Genomic DNA, 26253 nt, shown 5'->3' with positions numbered 1-26253 from the left:
CGACTGAAATGCTCAATTAATTGTTACCTTGGTTTCCTGCTGTGCTGGGCAGCAATCCTCCCTCAATCAACAACACAAAAGTAACTCGATCATTCATCTAATTTTGCTATTTCTGGAATCTTGCACTGTGCAAATTGGCTGGAGTGTTTGCCTACACAAGTGACTGCACTTAATTGGATGTTAAACATTAAGGATGTGAAAGTATTAGATAAATGCTTTCTCTTACTTTTGCTCTTATTTTCATTTTCTCCATCCTTTCTTCCCCGCAGTTTGAGCCTGATGATTCTTTGGATTTTTACCAAGTCAAGGCAAATTTCTCTGCTTGTGGCATGGGCTTTGGGTTAAAAGTATTTTTGGCAATCTCAACCTATTTCTTGGTTGATGTGCCACTGCACTAAATTAGCAGTTTGTCTGAGACCTTAAGTTTGATGGGCCTGGAAAGTGAGAACTTATCAATGTAATTAGAAGTATTGAGGTTGAATTTGTGACAATTTTGAGTTAGTTTCTTGTCAACAGGAGTTGCTATACATAACTTGGGAGTGCGCAATGGTGACACAGAATGCTCAATCTGGAAGTAGTATTCTGTTCTTCAGCACAGAGATTTCAATGTGTAGCTTAAAAAAAAAAAATTTTCAAATGTACCCACGGCAACCCTTACTGATTATTGCTTTCAATGTGTGTCTGAAGGTTAATATACAATAAAAGGTAAATCAAAGACATTTTCATTTGGTGGTCGAAGCTTTGTCATTTTAGCAATTTACTGCAGTGCAGAAGATGAAAATCAAAAATGTCATGCTTAATTTGAAATAATTTCTGAAATACCTAGGTCCATTCTGTGTCTGAGACCCCATGTTGTCTTGGGTGTTAATCTGGTATTTAGGACACAATTCAAAATTCAGAAATTGATGCATGTTTCTTGCATTTTATTTTGCTACATTTTTGTGCTGTCTTTCCTGCGCATCTCCCCCCCCCCCCCCCCCTCTGCAAAAGCACAGGCTCTGCACCATTTCCCAACTGAGATCTGCCAGGCAGCTGACAGTATTGACCTTGAATCCATCTCCCTCAGTGCATAATGTACATTGCCTTGTTACAGGTTGTTCTGGAGAAGCAGTGTGGTAAAATGGGAAAAGCAACACAAGACTCAGATGATGTTTTTGTAGCTGATGCACATTGGGGACACTCAGTGAATCAGGGCACTGACTTTTTACTTCGGACCTAAGTCCAAATCCAGCCTAGACTGATGGCAGTCTGCCTGTAAGGGTCCAAAATAAAATATTTGGTGCAGTTTCAATCCTATTCTTAGTCGGCATGAGTACTAATTGGCAATTTCTTGGGCCACAAGGTGGTTGGTGTGAGAAATGGGGAGGGAGGAGGGGAGGAGGGGGGGAGGGGAGGAAGAAAGAAGGGGGGGGGGGGAAGAAATGCCACATTACTATATTAGTGTTTGTCTGGAGTCGAAGCATATCGTTGGCGAAGAGTAAGCATTACTCTTATCTCATACTATACTTGAATTGAAAGTGTTTGACACTAGGTGCCTGAAAATGGAGAAGGTTCCATTCCCAGCACTAAGATTACTCCTCGTGAGCAGAAAAATTTCAGCACAAAAACTGCACGTCTTGTACTAAATTCCAAATTTCAACTGCATTTTATTTTGGTACTGCTGAAATTAGTCACTGTCCAACTTGATTTCCAAATAGACTTGTACTATTTATTGGGTTTGAAAACTTGTTTTATTTGATCCTCAATGTGACTTCAATTGTAGCTATCTGATGCAAGCATGAGCTCCCTCCCTATCAACAATTTAAAAGTGTAAATGTTCATAAAGCAGAGAACTGAAAATCTGTGCTCTAAAAAAATTTAAATTGACATTTTGTGCATTTGCAAATCAGGTTTGACACCATACTGAATTTAAATTGAATGTAATGTCCAATGGAAGTGATCTGAGACTCCCCCCTTCCAGCAAATCTCTCTCCAGTGTTCTCATCACGTCCGGCCTACACTCCAGATTTACACCTCTTTAGGATTGGTGTGAATCCAGAATTGACTGCACCGATGCTGGGAGTGTGAATGCACTATTGAGGTATGTGTACTCCGTATAAGAGATTTTGCTTGGCGCTCGTCAAATTTCAATTTGTTTCAGCCTTTGGTGCCTTTTTCATGAATTCAGCAACAGGAATATTATTGATATATCTTCACTGCTTTGCTCTCTCAGCCTCTGCACTGAGCAACTTCTCGTCCTTGATGATTTCAACCTGAATCTCAATAATTCATGCTCTCTCTCCTGAGTTCACTGGCCTCCTATCCTCCCTTAATCTCTCCCTCTATGTAAACTGTAAACTCCCCAACCATTATTCACGGCCACCCCCTCGACCTTGCCATCTCTCGTGGCCTCGCTACTCCCATCGTGTCAATCACAGATAAGGCCATCTCTGAACCCTTCCTCGTATCGCTCTTGCCCACACCCCCATCTCCCTAACCCTACTTCCTTCTGTGTCCATCCCTAGAAAAAAAACTCTCCCAACTCTTGCAACTGCATTTACGAAATCCTAATTGTCCAACCTTTGGCCTTCCATTCACAGTGACAATTCTGCAGCTACTGATCTGCTCAACCACACCTTTGCCACCACCTTTGATGCCCTAGTCCATATTAAAACAATTGCCCCCTCACCCTGGAATGTTCACCTATTTTGATTCGAAGATTCTTTGTTCAGTGTCTTATTCTGAATCTTTTTCAGGACCCTAAAACTGTGGAATCCCAAAACACCTCTCTTATTTCCTTTCTCAAATTTTCAGCTTTTAAAACCGACTACTTTCTGGTTTATCTTGTTGTCTTTTCAATTTTTGTGGTATCTTGCCTTGGCCTTGGCATTTCACCATAATTTTCTTAATTGGGGGGAAAATGTTTCATTGGGTTGCTTTTATTCAAGTTTTCACTAATTTCTATGCTAGGGATGGAAGGTGACATGTTCATTTTGATTCACTCGCAACGTGGGCACACAGTTTTTGTCACTGCATTAGTTAAATGACGTGGCAAGCATTCACTGAAGTTTTGAGCTTTGTTGCTTGAGAAATACGTGCTCATAGAATGTATAACACAACTTTAATTAAAATAACTTAATGGCACAGTTGGCTATCGTATTCTTTCATTGGATAGCGTAGTGCAAGCTGATCGAAGAAAAAGATGCTGTTTAGTGAAGCGAGTTGAACATTTCCTACTTGACATGAAACGTAAGTGCAAACTTGCCATAATAAAGAACCAAGAGAAGTAAATCAATTTCTTCTCCTGATGCAGTCCCCCGGAGTCTAAGATGACTTGCTTCCACATTAAAATGAGTTCTAAGATGACTGATGAGACCAATGCGGGATCTACATTCACTGTCACAGGTGGAGTAGGTGGTGGTTGAAGGGACAGGTGGAGTGCTTGGTTTGTCGTACGTTCCTTCTGCTGTTTGTACTTGGCTTCTGCCTGCTCCTACCGAAGAGACTCTAAGTGTCCAGCACATTCTCTGATGATCCTCCACTTTGAGTGGTTCTGGCCAGGGACTTCCAAGAGTCGGTGGGATGTTAAATTTTTTTCAAGGAGGCTTTGAGAGTGTCTTTGAAACGTTTTCTCTGCCCTCCTGGAACTCGCTTGCCGTGGTGGAGCTCTGAGTAGAGTGCTTGTTCCGGGAGTCTTAACATCGGGCATGCGGACAATGTAGCCTGTCCATCAGAGCTGATCGAGCGTGGTCAATGCTTCGATGATGGCCTGAGAGCGGACAGACGTTGGTTCGCCTTTCCTGCCAATAGATTTGCAGGATTTTGCAGAGGCAGCAATTACTGAAAATATCTCTAGCAACAATGCATTTTTCAAATGTTCTCTTTCTCTTCACCCCCCGCCAGTCAAACACCATCCTGTCTTATACATATCATTGTTCCTTTATTGTTACTCAGTCAATATCCTGGAATTCCCTACCTAAGATCACCAGAAGTGTAGTGATTCATGAAGGCCTGCTATCTCCCCTCAGGGTATTAAGAGGTGGGCAATAAATGCAGCTTTGCCAGCATTGATTTTTTTTTATGGAAAAAGGTAAAATAATTCTCACTTCCCGGCCTTACCATGCTCCAAATTGTGCCTTTTCAGCTTCCCCTTTAAAGCAATAGTGGGGAAAATGGAATTGGAGGGTGAAGAAATAGTAAAGGAGTTGGACTATTTGCATTTGTCTTGACAGCAGATGAAAGTGGAAGTGAAGCACCAAACTTCATATGGAAGAGTTGCAACTCATTACAGAATGTATGGACAAATCTTGATTACCTTTTCATTTCCAAAATGCATGTAGTTAGTATGCTGTTGTGAAATTTGCACCAAGAGATGCACATAATCATGTGTAAACCAAATACTCATTGTAAAAGATCAAGGATACCTGGTTACAAGTGTGTTACGTGTGTAGTTTTGCTGCATCCAAATTTCCTTGATCTTTCACATCTGTCTATTCTAGTGCCCACATGCATCTAATGCTAAAAGCAGTACAGGTAAATTTCCTGCAGTTGGAAGAGTTGAGAACAGAAGAATTAGGAGCAGAAGTAGACCATACGACCCCTTGAGCCATTCAATAAGATCATGGCTGATTTTCGACCTCAACTCCACTTTCCTATTCTATCCCCATATCCCTTGATTTCCCTTAGACTCCAAAAATCAATATCTCCGCCTTGAATATACTCAACAACTGAGCGTCCACAGCACTTTGGGGCAGAAAATTCCAACGATTCACAACCCTCTGGATGAAGAAATTTCTCCTCAGTCTTAAATGGCTGACCCCTTTATTAAGACCATGCCCTCTACGTCTGGACTCTCCAGCCAGGGGAAACAATCTCTCGGCATCTACCCTGTCAATCCCCCTCAGAATCTTGTTTCAATGAGATCACCTTTCATTCTTCTAAACTCGAGAGTATATATCCAATCTCTACTGTGTCAATTGGCCAAAAAAAGTAGCAAACCTGAGGACTGGGAGAAATTTAGAATTCAGCAGAGGAGGACAACAGGTTTAATTAGGAGGGGGAAAATAGAGTATGAGAGGAAGCTTGCAGGGAACATAAAAACTGATTGCAAAAGTTTCTATAGATATGTGAAGAGAAAAAGATTAGTGAAGACAAACGTAGGTCCCTTGCAGTCAGATTCAGGTGAATTTATAATGGGGAACAAAGAAATGGCAGAGCAGTTGAACAAATACTTTGGTTCTGTCTTCACGAAGGAAGACACAAATAACCTTCTGGAAATACTAGGGGACCGAGGGCCTAGCGAGAAGGAGGAACTGAAGGAAATCCTTTAGTCAAGAAATTGTGTTCGGGGAAATTGACGGGATTGAAGACCGATAAATCCCCAGGGCCAATAAATCCCCTGCATCCCAGAATACTGAAGGAAGTGGCCCTAGAAATAGTGGATCCATTGGTGGTCATTTTCCAACATTCTATAGACTGGATTGGTTCCTATGGATTGGAGAGTAGCTAATGTAACACCACTTTTTTTTTTAAAAGGAGGGAAAAAACACGGAATTATATAGACCTGTTAGCCTGACATTGGTAGTGGGAAAAATGTTGAAATCAATTATTAAAGATGTAATAGCAGTGCATTTGGAAAGCAGTGACAGGATCGATCCAAGTCAGCATGGATTTATGAAGGGGAAATCATGCTTGACAAATCTTCTGGAATTTTTTGTGGATGTAACTAGTAGAGTGGACAAGGGAGAACCAGTGGATGTGTTGTATTTGGACTTTCAAAAGGCTTTTGACAAGGTCCCACAAGAGATTAGTATGCAAAATTAAAGCACATGGTATTGGGGGTAATGTACTGACGTGGATAGAGAACTGGTTGGCAGACAGGAAGCAAATAGTAGGAATAAATGGGTCCTTTTCAGAATGGCAGGCAGTGACTAGTGGGGTACCACAAGGTTCACTGCTGGGACTCCAGCTATTTACAATATACATTATTTTTTATATTTGTGTTTTATTGAGATGAGATGTGCACTATATTTTTAGTTTCTTGGAATGCATTTCATAGCATCAGTAGGCGTCATATTGGAAAAAGCTTCTGTAATGGCATGTTCTTGAACATGCTGTGCCTATTGTGTATGGATGATGGCTAGATGCCTTGAAACTTTTTAATCTTGGAAGAAATACGTGGTTGAGCTTTCCTTGAGGCCCTATATGTTTACATTGATCTCCGCATGTTTACGCCTTTTAAGTTTTGGCGTATGTTAATGAAATTCGCAGGAAATTATGGTGTAAAATAATGGAATACAGGAGGAGCATTTTGGACATAACTTTCAAATTTGCCACTGTTTATAATACTACTTTGATCAAATTACTTGTGCTAACAATTGAAAAGGCAGCATTCTTTGTTTTGTCTTTCACTATATAAATTTCCCACCCTTGGTATTCTAAACATGGTGCATGGATACATGTGATTTTCTATATAGATACTGTTCAGTGTTTAATAGTACTCATTACAAACCAGCAGTACTTTACAGTGTAGTTGTAATAAAGGCTTATTGGGCTTGCATCAGTATTTGTCTTTCAGCTGACCTAAGTATGTGATGCATAGGTCTGCAATGCTATTTGAAATTAGTGTAATTTATCTATCTGAAACAAATTAGATGGTGTTGCAAGTAGTAAATTGTTTGATGACAATGTTGAATGATTTTTTTAAACTCTAGAGAATGCCAGCCCCCATCAGACTGAGGGAGCTAATCCGGACCATCCGGACAGCCAGGACCCAAGCTGAGGAGCGAGAGATGATACAGAAGGAATGTGCTTCAATTCGGTCTTCATTCAGAGAAGAAGATAATACCTACCGCTGTCGAAATGTGGCAAAACTATTGTACATGCATATGCTAGGATATCCTGCACACTTTGGCCAGGTAAACTGCTAATGTGGTTGTTGCCAGTTTTTTGTGAGGGGGTAAAAAAGGATATCGGCAAAGATAGTTATTTTAAAGGAATTGTCAAATTTAAATCCGTTTTGGTATACTCTTGTATCACCAAATTTAATGAATATTTGAGTTAATAATTGTGTTTTGTTCTTGTCCGTCTCTGAATTGCTACCGTGAACTTGTTTCAAGAAGAAAATGTTGCTGTGCATTAACTCAGTTGTTGAGTAGCTGAGCCTCACAAACCAAAGAGGCTTCAGGTTCTATCTCAGGTATATATTAGCCAATGTCAGCTGGGTGACTATAGGGGCTACTATAAATGGCTTCCATTTCTCTATTAGTGAGAGGAAAAATGGGCCATGGTTCTTGTTTGTTATTTAGTGATCCCTGCTCAAGGTGCAGGTAGTCTGGATATTAGTTGAGAACAGGATTAGGCTTGGCTCAGATGCCCATGAAATAACGTGCCAACATTCAATCTAGTCAACAGCATCTGCTGTTTGGGGGTAAATGGGAGTGTGGTCATAACCATGTGTTGTCATTTACAGCTCATGCCTACTGCAACCTTTTCCTTGACCTGTTCCAGGCAGACTTCCTGGCAGAGGCTAGTGAGCAAGCCAGATATGTTTCAATGACCCTGAAGCCAGAAAATTAACTTGCCCCGGTAACTGCCCCCAAAGGAAGTGGAGTGTGGAAAATTGCACTCCGCTTCCATTGAAGGGTGGTGAGGCCAATTCTGCGGCAGGAGCAGGACTTCCACGCTGGGGGCTAAAATTCCAGGCCCCAGAAGGTTACCGCCCCCAAAATGGGAGCCTGTGCGGGGAGGTCGAGGGAAGATGATGGGGGCAGGGGTTGGAGGGGAGAGTGGTGGAGGTGGGGGGCGGAGAAACCCAGGGCGGGGGACAGGAGGGGCCACATTGCAGCGGAGGTCTGGGGGGGTGAAGTGTGTTGGAGGGGCGGGCCTGGGGGCTCTGTGCCTCGGTGCGGGGAGTGTTCAGAGTGGGGTGGATGGGTTGATTGCGCAGATGGCGATTGGTGGATATGGTGTGGTTGGCGTTGCGGGGGCGTGGCTCTGGGGTGGCTGGGGCTGTGGGCTCGACATCCAGGGTGTTCGGCATTTGGGAAGGATTCTGACGGGACGGTGCGGGGGGAGTGTTCCAGGTGTTGGGTGGATCTGGAGGTGAGGGGGGGGAAGAAACGCTCTTGGGATGGGGGGTAGGCTGTTTGGGGCTGGGATTAGGAGAGACTTCTTCACTCGGGGAGTTGTTGGCCTGTGGGGTTCCCTGTCATGGAGAGTTGTTGATGCCAGTTCATTGGATGTATTCGGGAGGGAGTTGGATGTGGTCTTTGCGGCTGGCGGGAGGGGGGGGGTCGGGAGGTGCTGGGGTTGGTGATCAGCCATGATCTTGTTGAATGGCGGTGCAGGCTCGAAGGGCCGAATGGCCTACTCCTGTACCTATTTTCTATGTTTCAATGACTTTGATGAGAAGCCGCACTTTCTGCGCACGCGCGGGGGAAAAGTTACGTTTTTGACGTCGTTCCAATGGACGCGCATGCTCGGTACAGCTCAGATTTGGCAATCAGCCATTTTTAAAGAGCCAGTTGTGTGTGAGAGGAGTCCTGAGAGAGTATTGGAAAAATCGCAGCTGCAGCAATACAAGATGCAACACAGTGCAAGAACCAAAAATTACTTGCAGGAAGAAGTGGAGGCACTAGTTCTGTGATTGAGAACAGATGGCAGGAGCTGGACACTAGCAGAAGTCACAAGTTCCACCAAAAGAAATGAAGAAACGCTAGAACCAAATTGCAGAAGATTACTGCGCAGTGGTGACCACCACAAGATCTGTGTAAAGAAATGGCAGGACCTTGGTCAAGCAGTTAGTGTAAATAATATTTTCATTTGTTCAATGCAATTATAAATGTGACCGGCTGTATATGTCCCACCCAGCAGAAAGACACCCTCTCTAAAAAGTTGCATTTTCATCTTTGCAGAAGAAGGTGACACATAATAAAAGGCAAAGAACTTGAACAGGTGGAGGCCTTGCAAACCCACTGACACCCTTGGAAAAGAGGGTTGCTACTTTGATGGGTCTTGCCTGGAAAAAAGCAATCAGTACTGCATAAGCTGGGCCCACACTCTAGGGAGAGTGTAAGTCCTGCAAATTCATCGTGGCCCTTCAAATCAACCTGCTGCCTGGCTTAAGATGTGAGAGACTACTCCTGCCACCCATCTTGCCCTCTCCTCTGCTCCTAACCATTTGACTGTTCTGTTATATTTTGCAAAACTTGAGGCCAACCCTGACGCTGCAGAAGAAGGCTGGGAACTCAACATTTTGGGGTATTCAACATTCAGGAAGGATAGACAGAAATGAAAAGGAGGTGGAATAGCGTTGCTGGTTAAAGAGGAAATTAACGCAATAGTAAGGAAGGACATTAGCTTGGATGATGTGAAATCTATGAGTGGAGCTGTGGAACACCAAGGGGCAGAAAACGCTGGTGGGAGTTGTGTACAGACCACCAAACAGTAGTAGTTAGGTTGGGGATAGCATCAAACAAGAAATTAGGGAGGTGTGCAATAAAGGTACAGCAGTTATCATGGGCGACTTTAATCTACATATTGACTGGGCTAACCAAACTGGTAGCAATACGGTGGAGGAGGATTTCCTGGAGTAAATTAGGGATGGTTTTCCAGACCAATATGTTGAGGAACCAACTCGAGGGCTGGCCATCCTAGACTGGGTGATGTGTAATAAGAAAGGACTAATTAGCAATCTTGTTGTGCGAGGCCCCTTGGGGAAGTCACCATAATATAGTAGAATTCTTTATTAAGATGGAGAGTGACACAGTTAATTCAGAGACTAGGGTCCTAAACTTAAACGGCAACTTCAATGGTATGAGATGTGAATTGGCTAGAATCGACTGGCGAATGACACTTAAAGGGTTGATGGTGGATAGGCAATGGCAAACATTTAAGGATCACATGGCTGAACTTCAACAATTGTGCATCCCTGTTTGGAGTAAAAATAAAACTGGGAAGGTGGCTCAACTGTGGCTAACAAGGGAAATTAGGGATAGTGTTAAATCCAAGGAAGAGGCATATAAATTGGCCAGAAAAAGCAACAAACCTGAGGACTGGGAGAAATTTAGAATTCAGCAGAGGAGGACAAAGGTTTTAATTAGGAGGGGGAAAATAGAGTATGAGAGGAAGCTTGCTGGGAACATAAAAACTGACTGCAAAAGCTTCTATAGATATGTGAAGAGAAAAAGATTAGTGAAGACAAACGTAGATCCCTTGCAGTCAGATTCAGGTGAATTTATAATGGGGAACAAAGAAATAGCAGAGCAGTTGAACAAATACTTTGGTTCTGTCTTCACGAAGGAAGACACACACAATCTTCCTGATGTACTAGGGGACCGAGGGTCTAGTGAGAAGGAGGAACTGAAGGATATCCTTATTAGGCAGGAAATTGTGTTAGGGAAATTGATGGGATTGAAGGCCGATAAATCCCTGGGGCCTGATAGTCTGCATCCCAGAGTACTTGAGGAAGTGGCCCTAGAAATAGTGGATGTATTGGTGATCATTTTCCAACAGTCCATCGTCTCTGGATCAGTCCCTTTGGACTGGAGGGTAGCTAATGTAACACCACTTTTTAAAAAAGGAGGGAGAAAAAGCAGGTAATTATAGACCAGTTAGCCTGACCTCAGTAGTGGGGAAAATGTTGGAATCAATTATTAAAGATGAAATAGCGCATTTGGAAAGCAGTGACAGAATCGGTCCAAGTCAGCATGGATTTATGAAAGGGAAATCATGCTTGACAAATCTTCTGGAATTTTTTGAGGATGTAACTAGTAGTGGACAAGGGAGAACCAGTGGATGTGGTATATTTGGACTTTCAAAAGACTTTTGACCAGGTCTCCCACACGAGATTGGTGTGCAAAATTAAAGCACATGATGTTGGGGGTAATGTACTGATGTGGATAGAGAACTGGTTTGCAGACAGGAAGCGGAGAGTCGGGATAAACTCGTCCTTTTCAGAATGGCAGGCAGTGACTAGTGGGGTGCCGCAGGGCTCAGTGCTGGGACCCCAGCTCTTTACAATGTACATTAATGATTTGGATGAAGGAATTGAGTGTAATATCTCCAAGTTTGCAGATGACACTAAACTGGGTGGCGGTGTGAGCTGTGAGGAGGATGCTAAGAGGCTGCAGGGTGACTTGGTTAGGTGAGTGGGCAAATGCATGGCAGATGCACTATAATGTGGATAAATGTGAGGTTGTCCACTTTGGGGGCAAAAACACGAAGGCAGAATATTATCTGAATGGCGACAGATTAGGAAAAGGGGAGGTGCAACGAGACCTGGGTGTCATGGTACATCAGTCATTGAAAGTTGGTATGTAGGTACAGCAGGCGGTGAAGAAGGCAAGTAGTATGTTGGCATTCATAGCTAGGGGATTTGAGTATAGGAGCAGGGAGGTCTTACTGTAGTTGTACAGGGCCTTAGTGAGACCTCACCTGGAATATTGTGTTCAGTTTTGATCTCGTAATCTGAGGAAGGACGTTCTTGCTATTGAGGGAGTGCAGCGAAGGTTCACCAGACTGATTCCTGGGATGGCTGGACTGACATATGAGGAGAGACTGGATCAACTGGGCCTTTATTCACTGGGGTTTAGAAGGATGAGTGGGGATCTCATAGAAACATATAAAATTCTGATGGAACTGGACAGGTTAGATGCAGGGAGAATGTTTCCGATGATGGGGAAGCCCAGAACCAGGGGACACAATCTTAGGATAAGGGGTAGGCCATTTAGGACTGAGATGAGGAGAAACTTCTTCACTGAGTTGTTAACCTGTGGATTTCCCTACCGCAGAGAGTTGTTGATGCCAGTTCATTGGATATATTCAAGAGGGAGTTAGATATGGCCCTAACCCCTTGATCGCTTTAGCTGTATGGGGAGAAAGCAGGAAAGGGGTACTGAGGTGAAGGATCTGCCATGATCTTATTGAATGGTTGTGCAAGCTTGAAGGGCCGAATGGCCTACTCCACCCATTTTCTATGTTTCTATGTCAGATGCGGATGAGCCTGAAGAGAATATCTTCCAATCCATCCATGGGGGTGAGGGGGACGGGATGGAGCTGGATGAAGCTCCCGCTGTTGTACTGACCTTGGAGGAGGTGCCGCTCATTGATGTGACGGACCCCTCCGTGACTAGTGGTTTGAGTGTTGGTGCGACATTCCATGGTTTCACATCTTCCGAGATTGCGGGTCCCAGTGGTGGGGTGCAGCGAGGCTGCGGGTCCCCGTGTTTTGGTGCGAGCCACACCCATGGGGAGGAGTGGAAGGAGAGCTCGACTGCGCATTCCTGAGGTGCAGGATCTAACAGATGTGGTTTGGATGATGTAATTGAGTGCGGAGAGCATTGACCTTACCCGATCACTCCTGGACGCCATCAGTGGGGTGAGTGATGAGGTAGCTGGACTGTCGCGAGAAGTAACAGCAATGACACGAGAAATGGGAACGATGTCCGGGACCATCAGTGAGGAAGTCGTGGCCATGAGGGAGGGAAGCTGTAGGTCGTTGAGACACTGTCAGGGCGCATGAGGAATGGCATGCTGGGAGTTAGCTGCTGCAATAGGGGAACACGCCCAGACTCTGTCATTTGACAGAATCAACTGTCTGTCCCACTCCAATCCCCACACTAGTCTCTGAAGAACCCAAAGCTGGCCCCGCAACTTGCTGCCTGGGCCCTCCAACTTGCCGCCTGACGTTGCCGCCACCTCTTTCCCCCCCCCCCCCCCCCCACTCGGTGCGCAGTACCCGAGATGTTAAAAAGAATAAGCTTGGTATCAAGCTCAGAAACACTACGCCACTGCCTGCGGGCTGGGGTGGTAGAGTGTCCAAGACCCAGCACAGCAGGCGGTCTTAGAATAAGGGGGATGAGAGATGGGTGCAGTCTTTCTTTGTTAATTTACATAACTTACAAACAACTTTTAATTTGAGAACAGTTACAAGTTTATAAGTGATCAAGTAAAGTTTGATACAAGAATAATTTGTTATGTACATTGTAAACTTTTGAATAAAATATATTTTACATTAAAACTGAAGCATATTCCATCAACACAACATTACGGAACAGTTGTAAACATGTCCTTGTGGAATAGTTGTCGCTGAGCACTGTGATATCAGTAAAGCAAAATTAAAGCACATGGTATTGGGGGTAATGTATTGACGTGGATGGAGAACTGGTTGGTGGACAGGAAGCAAAGAGTTGGAATAAACGGGTCCTTTTCAGAATGATATGCAGTGACTAGTGGGATACTGCAAGGTTTAGTGCTGGGACCCCAGCTATTTACAATATACATTAATGATTTAGACAAAGGAATTGAATGTAATATCTCCAAGTTTGCAGATGACACTAAGCTGGGTGGCAGTGTGAGCTGTGAGGAGGACGCTAAGAGGCTGCAGGATGACTTGGACAGGTTTGGTGAGTGGGCAGATGCAGTATAATGTAGATAAATGTGAGGTTATCCACTTTGGTGACAAAAACAGGAAGGCAGAATATTATCTAAATGGTGACAGATTAGGAAAAGGGGAGCTGCAACGAGACCTGGTTGTCATGGTACATCAGTCATTGAAAGTTGGCATGCAGGTACAGCAGGCGCTGAAGAAGGCAAATGGCATGTTGGCCTTCATAGCGAGAGGATTTGAGTATAGGAGCAGGGAGGTCTTGCTGCAGATGTACAGGGCCTTGGTGAGGCCTCACCTGGAATATTGTGTTCAGTTTTGGTCTCCTAATCTGAGGAATGACATTCTTGCTATTGAGGGAGTGCAGCGAAGGTTCACCAGGTTGATGTTTGGGATGGCAGGACTGACATGAAGAAAAACTGGATCGACTGGGCTTGTAGGCCCCAAGTTTCCACATGATTTGCTCCTGATTTTTAGGAGCAACTGGTGGAGAACGGAGTATCTTAGAAATCGCAATTCTCCACATTTAAGTTTTCTGCAGTTCTAGTCAGGTAGAACAGTTTCACTTTTGAACAGAATTTTATTTTCAAAAGGGGGCGTGTCCGGCCACTGACGCCTGATTTGAAAGTTTCCACAGTGAAAACGTACTCCAAACTAACTTAGAATGGAGCAAGTGAAGATTTTTGTAGGCTTGAAAAACCTTGTCTACACATTAAAAAATCAGGCGCAGGTTACAAATTAGGTGTCGGGAACGAGGGGGGCGTGGAGGGAAGTCATTAAATTCTACAATAAATCCTTAGTTACACTTATACAAATATTATACAAATAAATCCAACCTGAATAAAAATTTATAAGCAAAGAAAAGATTAAATAAACCATGTTCCTACCTGTGTGAAAGTGCTTCAGGCAGGCCTTTCAGGCATTGGTTTGCCGTCGGGCCCGACGGACTGCAGGGGGAGAAAGCTGCAAGAAGCCTCAGTGCTGATCATGGAAGGGCAATGTGGTTTTATTAAAAAATTTTAAAAATTGAACGCTACAAAAAATTTGAATAGTCTCAAACAAGTGTATATGTCCCGTTTATCACAGTCTATCTTTAATTACAGAATGCACTCCCTCACACACAGAAATATCAAGAAAATTAAAATACAAGCCTTTGCAAGGGTTCAATAAACAATTTTTCACTTTTTCTGCAGCACTTTTTAAAATGGCCGATTGCCAATGTTTACTTCAGAACACTCCAACACGCACGCGCAGAGTTGCCGGCACCAAAAAAACTCATTTAAATTGTACCCACCCCCTCCTACTTACAAAATTGTTTTGACACATTCACCCTTGTCATAGCAGTTCCAATGATCTAACCAACAGCCTTGTTTCACAATTTCTATAGAGCCAGAGTTCTTCCATGTAGCAAAACAGTGTCGCCGTTTATCTTTTTCGCCATCACAGTTCTCAATCCCACTGTGATTTGTTCGGTCTTTCTCCCAGTCTGCATTATAGAAAATACATACTTGCTTCTCGGATCGACCAAGTATAGCACCTGAGTATCTTTAAAAAATCCCCATTCTGCACATTTAATTTGCGTCAGTGTGAGTTAGTTAGGCCCCCTGTGCGCCGCGCCAAGCAGACATCGAGCTGCAAGGCGCTCGAGCATACCACGTTTTTTTTCAGGCGCCGTTTTTGGCGCGAATAACGGGCGCCCAGCTCGGAGGGGCGCCTGTTTTGCCGCGTGTGGAAACTTGGGGCCATAGTCACTGGAATTAAGAATGAGAGGGGACCTCATAGAAAAACACAAAATTCTGACGGGATTGTACAGGAAGAATGTTCCCCATGTTGGGGAAGTCCAAAACCAGGGGTCACAGTCTTGAGGATAAGGGTCAAGCCATTTAGGACCAAGATGAGGAAAACTTCTTCACTCAGAATTGTGAACCTGTCGCATTCTCTACCACAAAGTTGTTGAGGCAGTTTGTTAAATATATTCAAAAGGGAGTTAGATGTGGCTTTTATAGCTAAAGGGATCAAGGGGTATGGAGAGAAAGCAGCAATGGGGTGCTAAAGTTGCATGATATTGAATGGTGGTGTTGGCTCGAAGGGCCGAATGGCCTACTCCTGCACCTATTTTCTATGTTTCTATGGAGGAGCTGCTGGCGCAAGGCTTGAGCAATCGTTAAGGAACACGATGAACCCCCGCCCCCCCCCTCCGCCATCATCCTCCGGCCTCTGGCACTTGCATAGCTTCCTCATCCTTGTCGTTGTTGTTCTCCTCCTCCTCCTGCTCGTTACCTGCATCCTCCACATCATTATCATCAGCCACTCTTGCCGCAGGTGGGTTTTCCACTACCAGGTGCTGCTGTCTCATGATGACTAAAGCATGCAGCACACCGCGGTGAACTGACTGACAATCTCTGGTGTACAGCAAGTAGTCTCCGGAATGGTCGTGTCATCGGAAACTCTTTCAATATGCTAATGGTCCTCTCAATGATGCTGCGCATCGCAATGTGTGACAGTCTTGATGATCAGTTTTGATGGTCAGCTTCTGTCCGGGTTACGCGTAGGGCGTCATGAGCCAGGTGGCGAGGCCGTACCCTTTGTCTCCCAGTAGCCAGCTCTGCCCTTCTGGCTGCTGCTGAAACATGGCAGATATAACGCTGTCACATAGGATGAACGCATCATGGGTGCTGCCAGGGTATTTTGCATGAACTGACATGATATGATGCATGTCGTCACACACGAGCTGCACATTAATGGAGTGGAAGCCTTTTCTGTTCCTGTACATCTCGCAATCCTTCAAAGATGCTCGCAAGACGATGTGGGTACAATCAATGCAGCTCTGTACCTTTGGGAAGCCAGCAATCCTGGAGAAGCCCACAGCCCTGTCATGGATTGCTTGGGCAGTCATGGGGAACTTTATTAAGTCATTCCTACGCGTGTGCAGTGCAGCTGTCACCTGGCAAATGTGTTGCATATTGAGAGATGGTGCACACATCCCCACTTGTAGCTTGAAATGATCTGGAGGCATAAAATAAAAGTGCAGCTGTAACCTTCACTTCAACTGACAAAGCAGTCCTCCTGATGCTTGTAGGTTGCAGGTCTGCTTTGACCAACTCACAGACCTCTTACAATTTCTTTGTGGAAACGCAGCCTTCTGACACAGTTTGCATCACTCAGATGGAGATATGAATGTCTGTCTCGCTGTATCCGAGGTGGATAACGCCTCCTGCCCAGCACCCGACGGGCTTTGATGTTCCTGATGCGATGAAGTAAAATCAATTGTTTCCTACGTAGCACCATGATGCAGAAAGCTCGCACAAGGTATGGCATTGTCAGTATTGCCCCCATACTTAAATTTAACCTTTGAACGAAGCTCAAAATGGCAGGAAAGCAGGCAGCACAGGTTCACAGTTGTGTATCTCCAGGTCTGTATGGATAGACCACCCCCCCCACCTCGAGTCTTGTGACCTCTCTTTCCCCCCACCCCCCCGCCTCCCCTGGGTCTAAGTCTTCTGATCGGCAGCTAGCTCTCTCGCTCCCCCCCACCCTCCACACGGCTTGATTTGTAGCGCCGAACCCCAAACAGCTAGACGCGAGGCCGATTCTGCTGGCCAAATCTACGACCCTCCAGCCGTGCTTCAAGACGTTCGCTGGTGGCGTGTATTTTTTAAAAAAACTTCTGAAATCCAACAAATTTACACTTCTATGTTGATTGACTTGTTTTTTAAAAAAAATTTAACTTTTTTGATTTTGACAGTGTTCTTGACTCCCTCCAAAATCTTCAATTTAAAAGCACTGACATCTTTTGGTGCAGATTTGTGAATGTGCGCTGGTTTTCTTAACTCATCAGAAGATTTTTCGGGAGTGGCCAGATACGCCAACCTAAGAGAAAAAAATGTTGGCCAAACTGAAAAAAACCGGCGCAGACATGACGCCAAAAAAAACCGGCCTAAAAAAATCATTAAGTCAGTTACACCAGCGCAGACCACAGCGGGAAACTTGGAAAAAAATAAATACGTCAGAAAAAACGGTTGAAAATTGAGCCCATAGTGTTTAAGCAGTAAATGGTAATATGATGCTGAATCTGAAATAATGTAATACATTGCCCTCTTAACTTGTATTTCTATTTTTCTTGAATTATAAGTAACCTGTTCGTTTTTTTTTAATTGGCATAATGTTTCCTCTATCTTTTCAGTTCGTTTGCTTCCTCCATAACTCTGTATTTGATGCCTTATTTTAACTTGGGTTGATTTTGACACAACCCAAGTACCCAAGAATTGTTTAAAATTCATCCCTGTAGTCATTTTGCTTCCAGTCCTTGTTGTTTTTGGTCCTTTCGGTGTTGGTGATATATTGAACTACTCTAGTTCCTCATCCCATTCATAGCCTAAACCGGCACCACAGTATTTTTGTAATTGGTACAGATTTGCCTATATAGTGTTGTTTTATGATTGTCCACAAATGTGCCTTCACTCATGATCAAAAATATGTCTAAACAAGAGGGCAGTGACTCCTTTTCCTATGAGCTCCCTTTAGTGTTCTATAATTAGTCAATAAAAAAAAATTATAGATCATTTTAGTTGTCTGAACTGTTGGAAACTAAAGATACCTAAAAATGTATATGGTTATGCGCCTAAAACTGATGTGCAGAATGCTGTGTTTAAATGGTTGTTTGCAGAGACAACGTCTCCTCAGACCAGATAGATGCTTAGAAGTGCTAATGTTTTGGTTTCTTGCAGATGGTATAGCATTCTGTACTATATACAATTTCCCTATTACTAAGCGATTATCTTTTAAGTTAAGACTTGAACCTTGTTTATGTACTTTATGTATAATGCTAAGGCAGGGATTGAAATTAATTTAACAGAACTGCTTGCGAAGATAATGGAAGGAAGTTGGGACAGTTGGCGTTAACAAAATCTCAGTGGAATAGTTTGCTACATCGTAAGAGGTAACGACTGGTTGAAGTGAAAGCTCTGCTTTGGGTCTCATGGTTGAAAAAATACTAGGCTAGGCCTTGTATTAATGGTACCCAAGAGGATAGGGACGAGAGAGCAAAGACAAATTTCAAAGGAAGGAACACTGAGAAAATATAAACAGGAAAAGACGTGAACACGATCATTTTTAGAGAGAGCTTTTGATTGACGTATTGAGAAAAAGAACTCAAGTCCCATTTAGTATTGAGGTTCCTCCAAAAACTCGATAGGTTAAAAGGTCTTGTCAATATCTTGTTTCAGGCCCACCCCTAAAAATAGAATGCAAGTAACCTCCTGAAAGACAGAGAGAGCGAATAGGTTCTAGACGAAAGGAGGAGAAGTCACTCAGAATTGCTCACGTATGCCAATCATCTATCCGATTGGATCAGTATCAGCTACTTGTCACGGTCGTATGTTTTTGCTGTATAACTAGTGTTCTATTCCGTCGTAAACGCGTGATTAAACACATTACAGGTTGGACCTCTCTGGTCCGACACCCGACTGATGCCGAAACCACCGAATTTTCCAAACCACGTGAGGTCATGCCTAGTTTAGGCTTACCGGTACCCGTTGACAGTGCCTGGATTCCTGTGTGTGCGCACACATGCTGGCAGCCTGTGGGCGGCTCCTTCAGCACACACTCACTAACAGCCGCTCCAGCCAATCGCCACACGCACACCGCAGCAGCAGCCGAGCCCGCTTTCTGAAACACCATTTTAAGTTACAGCCCCTGGCCAGTGCCTTGCACACTTCGATTGTACAGATAACACATTGCAACACTCACTGAGATGGCACATAACTTCAGACTGCAAAACTCAGATTGCATTTCAAACTCACAGGCCGCGAAGCTCGGGCCTCGCTCGTTCTGTGTAGAAATCTCCCAGCCACATTTATTAATTAACGTGCTCTTTTTTAAAAATAAATAAATAAACCCTCTCGGGCTCAACTAATGCCGAACCACGGATGTTTCCGGACCAGAGGGGTCCAACCTGTTTATCCACCATGTTGGTTTGCACTCGAACCTGATTAATGACCAGAGATAACTGTAAAGAGGTTATTTCTAACAGAATCCAGAGCCAAAATTTGGGATGGTTTAGATGAAATTCTATGAAGTTGTCTTGTTTGTAAAGTGTTTTACATGTGCATTTTTGTTCACTGCAGTTGGAGTGCCTAAAGCTGATTGCCTCTCAGAAGTTTACAGACAAGCGGATTGGTTATTTAGGTGCTATGTTACTGCTCGATGAACGGCAAGATGTCCACTTGCTCATGACAAATTGTATTAAAAAGTAAGTACTGTTTTTTTTTAAGTAATTTAATTTAGCATTGTTAAGCAGCCAGTTTGTATATTTGCTTTACTTCACTAAGCAGTCAAAGCCTAAAATACTGAACATTGCTTTTAAAAGTGCAAATTACAATATAAATGTTTTTTAATTTGTCCGTGTTCGCTTTTTAATCATTCGTTGATCTTGCCATTTATGAAACAAGTTTTCAAGCCTTACACCTTATTTTATTTAGTCTTGGTGTTCCTCCGCACTTAATATTGCCTCTAATATTGGTTAGCTGGTTTTGTATTTTTAATTTGTCAAAAGATCCCAGCACTGAGCAGGTATTGTATACTGCAGAAATCGGGATGAGATGTTTCAAATGCTCGTAGATGTATGCAGAAGTTGGTGGCCTGATCTGAAGCATTGGTTGAGGCTATTTACAGTCCATTAGTTTAATTGGCAGATCTGAAGGTGGTTAGGGTCATGATCCTCTGGAAATTATCTTTAGTTTTGTTGTGCATAGTTTAGATACTGTTATTTAAGGCACTTTTACATTTTATAAGTGTACTGTCAATGATAAGTGCATGGTACTTGTGTTATTAACATAAACTAAGTAAATGCCACATCTATGTGGCCTGGAGCCCAAATCCAAGAGCTGAGGTCAAAAGAATGGAAAACAAATGCCCCTTTGCTCTTCTAATGGCAGTAAAAAGACAAGCTTAGAATTTGGAGGTCGAGGATCTGGTTAACTGTCGCTTTTACACTGACGTTGCTAAACCTTTGTGTTCCTCAGAGTGAATTCAACTTAGATGTGCTCTGCAGTATGTTCTTCAGCAAGAATTTTTTATTTTTCGACCACAGTTCCTGTTGCCTTTTTCAAATGCCATTGTGATTACCACGAAATTTCCAAGACCAGATATAGAACAGGTTAGGGGCAGGGATCTTGACCTGGTGGACCTCTGAGATTGGGTGAAGGAGAGAGAACTTTTGCTATTGCAATCCAGAGTTGTCTGTATATGCCAAATATTGGACGCATTGCTATTCTATCGGAGAGGATTTTGCAGTCACCGGCCAAGTGACTGGGCTCTCTACTGACCTCAAAGCTGCCCACAAACCTCGTGGCATCAATTTTTCACTTCCCCAACGTTGATTTCTTTCTGGCGCCAGCTAATAGGGGATCTTTGGTGTCTGGCAACTGTGATGTTATCAAGCAGGCTAAGCAGCCAATCACAAAGAATTCTCAGCCAGCAAAACAGGAAGTCAAAAGGTTTTATCATTCACTTAATTTTTTTTTACAGGAAGCGAAATAAAGATTGGGATATGTGTGTAGGTTTATGGTAGATGAAATATAAAACTTCACACACAATCTATGGAATTTTTACCATGGACAGAAGGGATTTGACACTCAAATATAAAATTTGTTTTTAAGGGTCAGAGGTGTTCAGCAGTAATCTTTTATTGGTTCCTGTGATGTGGGCGTCACTGGCGATGCCAGCATTTATTGCCCATCCCTAATTACCTTTTGAGAAGCTGGTCGTGAGCCACTGCTGCAGTCCGTGTGGTGAAGGTACTCCCATAGTGCTGTTTGGGAGCGAGTTCCAGGATTTTGACCCAGTGACAATGAAGGATTGGCGATATATTTCCAAGTTCGGTGGTATGTGACTTGGAGGTGATGGTGTTTCCATGCGTCTGCTGCCCTTGTCCTTCTAGGTCGGGGGTGGGTAATTATTTCGGCTGGAGGGCCACTTAAGTTTTAGAGAGCTGTTGAGGGCCGCCCACCAATGTGCACCCTAAGGCGCGTTGCTGCATGGTCGCGCAACAGCCACATGGTCCCACGCAGGCCGCTCCCCAGCTCCTGCCACTGGAGGAGAACTGCACATGTGCAGCTGCATAGTAGCTGGCAGCACAGCAAATTTAAAGGGACCGCGTGCGCAAGAGTGGGAACATTGCATAAACATAAATTCAGATATCCGATCCTGTCTTACATATACTTATTCGATACTGCTTAGAATGAATCAAAGATAAAATATTTTCAAAGGTAAATCAGTGCTGTGAAATAGAACTGTACCTTCTTTTGAGACGGTGTCAGCATCAATTTCCCATCTCCGTTATCCTTGTGTCTCTCTACAAAGATTACTAATGCCGTCCCAATTGGTGCCAGGTGAAAACTCCCCTGCCGTCCTCCTCTGGATACTGGGAGAGGAAAGATATAACACCAGTCATTTTCTTCAGTAAAAGAGTTGTGAAGCTGAGCAGCCATGACCCCACTCTAATTTGGAATGGGGCATATTCGAGCGCACAGTGAATTCTGAGTACAGCCAACCGCCATTGGGGTCCATAATCACACTTAAGATCGGGCCAGGGAGAATCGCTTTTGCGAATTAGTAATTTGAATAAAGTATACTATGGTTTTTCCTTGGCTGCAGTTTGGGTCTGTCTCTGACCCATGGGAAGTGAAAGTGGATAAATGAATGTGCAACTTGAGCTTCAGATCGCGTTCTTTTCTGTCCCATCCAGGAGGCCGGATAGAATGACTTGGCGGGCCGGATGTGGGCCACATTTTGCCCACCACTGTTCGAGGTTGTAGAGGTCGTGGGTTTGGGAAGCCTTGGCGAGTTGCTGCAGTGCATCTTGTAGTTGGTAGACTGCAGCCATGGTTAGCCGGTAGTGGAGGCAGTGAATGTTATCAGGTGGCGAACAGGTTGCCAATCAAGCAGGCTGTGTTGTCCTCTTATGGTGTCGAGCTTCTTGAGTTGTTGGAACTGCACTCATCCAGGTAAGTGTCTTCCATCACACTCCTGACATGCCTTGTAGATGGTGGAATATTATGACTTAGTACGCCATTACAAGATCAGTTACACCTTATTCAACAAGGATTAAGTTTTTTCAAGTGTTTTTACAGCAAGAGCATAAAAAGTGACAGTTCATGCCAATTCAGTGATTTCTAATTGACTTTCATCTGTGGGTACTGAAACAGTGTATCCTGTGGAGGAGAGGAGCAGGATATCACATAGAAAATAGGAGCAGTAGTAGGCCATTCGGCCCTTCGAGTCTACACCGCCATTCAATATGTTCGTGGTTGATCCTCTATCTCAACACCATATTTCCCGCATTTTCCTCATACCCACTTAATGCCTTTTGTTTCTAGAAATCTATCTATATCCCTCTTAAATATATTCAGTGACTTTGCCTCCACAGCCTTCTGTGGTAGAGAATTCCACAGGTTCACCACCCTCTGAGTGAAAAAATTTCTCCTCATCTTGGTCCTAAATTTGCTACCCTGTATCCTGAGACTGTGACCCCTTGTTCTAGACTTCCCAGCCAGGGGAAACATCCTCCCTGCATCCAGTCTATCCAACCCAGTCAGAATTTTATGTTTCAATGAGATCTTCCCTCATTCTTCTAAAGTCTAATGAATACAGGCCTAGTCGACCCAATCTCTCCTCATACGACAGTCCTGCCATCCCAAGAATAAGTCTGGTGAACCTTTGCTGCACTCCCTCTATGGCAAGTATATCCTTTCTTGGGTAAGGAGACCAAAACTGCGCACAATACTCCAGGTGCGGTCTCACCAAGGCCCTGTATAACTGTAATAAGACATCCTTGCTCCTGTACTCAAATCCTCTTGCAATGAAGGCCAACATACCATTTGCCTTCCTAACTGCTTGCTGCATCTGCATGTTTGCTTTCAATGACTGCTGTACAAGGACACCCAGGTCTCTATACAGCGATACTTCCTAAGCCATCACCATTTAAATAATACTTTGTCTTTGTTTTTCCTACCAAAGTGGATAACTTCACGTTATACTGCATCTGCCATGTGTTTGCCCACTTACTCAACCTATATATATATAATTCTGCTCGCCACCCCGAAAAAGACCTGTTTATTCCTACTCTCTGCTTCCTATCAGTTAACGAATTTTCAATGAATGCCAATACATTACCCCCAATCCTAAGTGCTTTAATTTTGCACACTAACCTCTTATGTGAGACTTTATCAAAGGCCTTCTGAAAATCCAAATACACTACATCCATCGGTTCTCCCTTATCTATTCTCAGTTAAATCCTCAAAAAAAAAACTCCAGTAGGTTTGTCAAACATGATTTTCCTTTCATAAATCCATGTTGACTTTGTTTAATCCTGTTGATATAATCTAAGTGTGCCGTTATTACATCCTTTATACTAGCCTCCAGCATTTTCCCTAGTACTGATGTCAGGCCAACTGGTCTGTAGTTCCGTTTTTTTCTCTCCCTCCTTTTTTAAATAGTGGGGTTACATTTGCCACTCCAATCTGCAGGAACTGTTGCATAATCTATAGAATTTGGAAGATGACAACTAATGCATCTACTATTTCCATGGCTCTCTTTTAGTACTCTGGGATGCAGATCATCAGGCCCAGAAGATTTATCTGCCTTCAGTCCCAGCACTATTTTCTTAATAATCATTTCCTTTAATTCCTCTTGCTCATTAGACCCTTGGTTCCCTGGCATTTCTGGGACTTTATTTGTGTCCTTTTCCGTGAAGACAGAACCGAAGTATTTAATTCTGCCATTTCCTTCCCCATTACAAATTCTCCCGTTTGTCTGTAAAGGACCTACATTTGTCTTCACAAATCTTTTTCTTTTTATGTAACTTGTAGAAACTTTTGCAGTCGGTTTTTATGTTCCTTGCAAGTTTACTCTCATACATGCTTTCTTTTTCCCCTCTTAATCAATCTCATGATCTTTTTTGCTGAATTCTAAACTGTTCCCAATCCTCAGGCTTACTACTTTTTTCTGGCAACTTTGTATAACTCCTCTTTGGATCTAATACTATCCCTAATTTCTTTTGTTAGCCATGGTTGGGCCACTTTTCCTTGTGTTTTTATGCCAGAAAGGAATGTATAACTGTTGCAATTTATGCAGTCGTTCCCTAAATATTAACCATTGCCTATCCACAGTCATGCGTTTTAATGAATCTTCCCAATCTATCATAGCCAATTCATTCCTCATACCTTCGTAGTTTCCTTTTTGTTTATAGATTTAGGACCCTAGTTTCAGATTGGACTACTTCATTTTCCATCTTAAGAAATTCAATCATGTTCTGGTCACACTTCCCGAAAGGACCCCGCAAAACAAGACTATTAATTAACCCCTTCTCATTACACAATACCCAATCTAGGATAGCCTGTTCCCTAGTAGGCTCCTCGACAAATCGGTCTTAAAAAACCATCTCGTACACACTCCAGGAATTCATCTGCCACAGTATTATTACTAATGTAGTTTGGCCAGTCTATATGTAGATTAAAGTCACCTACAATTACTGAAGTACCCTTGCTACATGCATCTCTAATTTCCTGTTTGATGCTGTCACCTACACTACCACCACTGTTTGGAGGCCGATAGACAACTCCCACCAATGTTTTCTGCCCCTTGGTGCTCCTTAGCTCCACCCAGACTGATTCTACATCTTGATTTTCTGAGCCAATATCCTTTCTCACTATTGCTCTCATTTCATCCTTTACTAACAATGCCACATCACCCACTCTTCTTTTTTGCCTGTCCTTCCTAAATATCGAATATCCTTGGATATTCAGTTTCCAATCCTGGTCACCCTGCAACCATGTCTCTGTAATTGCAACTATATCATATCCGTTTACATCTATTTGCACTGTTAATTCGCCTACCTTATTACAGATGCTTCATGCATTCCGATGCAGTGCTTTTAAATTTGTCTTTTTAACATTATTAGACATCTTGACTTTATTTTGTACTATAGCCCCATTTGTCTTATCACTATTTTTTCTTACCTGAACCCTATTTGCTAGTGCACTCTTGTTTGTATGCTCTGTCCCTTCCTGACATAATCTGGTTATCCTTACCACAATCACTTTCCTGCATTGCTTCCTTTTCTTTTCTCTTTCCCATTCTAGATTGCTCTCTACTGCGACCGTCCTCTCTTCCCCTGCCCCACCCCCCTTTATTAGTTTAAAACCCTGTCTTCCTCCCTAGTTAGTCGGTTTGCTAGAACTCTGGTCCCAGCATAGTTCAGGTGTAGTCCGTCCCCATGGAACAGCTCTCTCTTTCCCGAGTATTGGTGCCAGTGCCCCACTTATCGAAACCCATGTCTCCCACACCAACCTCTGAGTCACGCATTCATCTCCCTGATTCTGTTGACCCTATGCCAATTTGCTCATGGCTCAGGTAATAATGCAGAGATTATTATCTTTGTGGTTCTGCTTTTCAATTTAGTCCCTAGCTGTTCAAACTCTCTCAGTAGAACCTCTTTCTTAGTCCTACCTATGTCATTGGTACCTATGTGTATCACAACAACTGGATCCTCTCCCTCCCATTCTAGGTTCTTCTCCAGCCCGGAGATGATGTCCTTAACCCTTGCACCGGCTAGGCAACACAGCTTTCGGGACGCACGCTCTCGGCCAAAGAGAACCCTATCTATCTCCCTAACTATACTGTCCCCTACTACAATCACCTGCCTCTTTACTCCCCCCACTTGAATGGCTTTCTGCACCACAGTGTCTTGGTCAGTCTGCTCATCCACCCCGCAGGTTGCAAGAGTCTCTAATCTATTGGACAAATGCAGGGACTGAGGTTCCTGCAATACTACCTCCTGGATCCCCTTACCTGCTTCACTCGCAGTCACACCCTCCTGTCCCTGATCA

The 26253-nt window shown here is 43.5% G+C and overlaps 1 protein-coding gene across 5 annotated transcripts in view; it reads left to right on the top strand.

The window, feature by feature from the left end:
- The window catches only part of ap1g1 (adaptor related protein complex 1 subunit gamma 1), a 143238-nt gene that overhangs the window by 25710 nt on the left and 91275 nt on the right, over positions 1-26253 (top strand). For 4 of the 5 annotated variants that reach the window (XM_070898107.1, XM_070898104.1, XM_070898106.1 and 1 more), the window contains exons 2-3: positions 6693-6896; positions 19492-19616. In XM_070898107.1, coding sequence (XP_070754208.1) covers positions 6696-6896; positions 19492-19616 — 326 coding nt within the window. In that variant the 5' untranslated portion in view covers positions 6693-6695. Of the gene's footprint in view, positions 1-1889; positions 2081-6692; positions 6897-19491; positions 19617-26253 lie in introns of all 5 variants that reach the window. The other variant, XM_070898105.1, reaches the window with a different exon arrangement.

Source organism: Pristiophorus japonicus, chromosome 13, assembly GCF_044704955.1.
Source record: "Pristiophorus japonicus isolate sPriJap1 chromosome 13, sPriJap1.hap1, whole genome shotgun sequence".
NCBI classification, from domain to species: domain Eukaryota; kingdom Metazoa; phylum Chordata; class Chondrichthyes; family Pristiophoridae; genus Pristiophorus; species Pristiophorus japonicus.
Note: the sequence above shows the minus strand (reverse complement) of the source record. Positions and strands in the feature narration are given on the sequence as shown.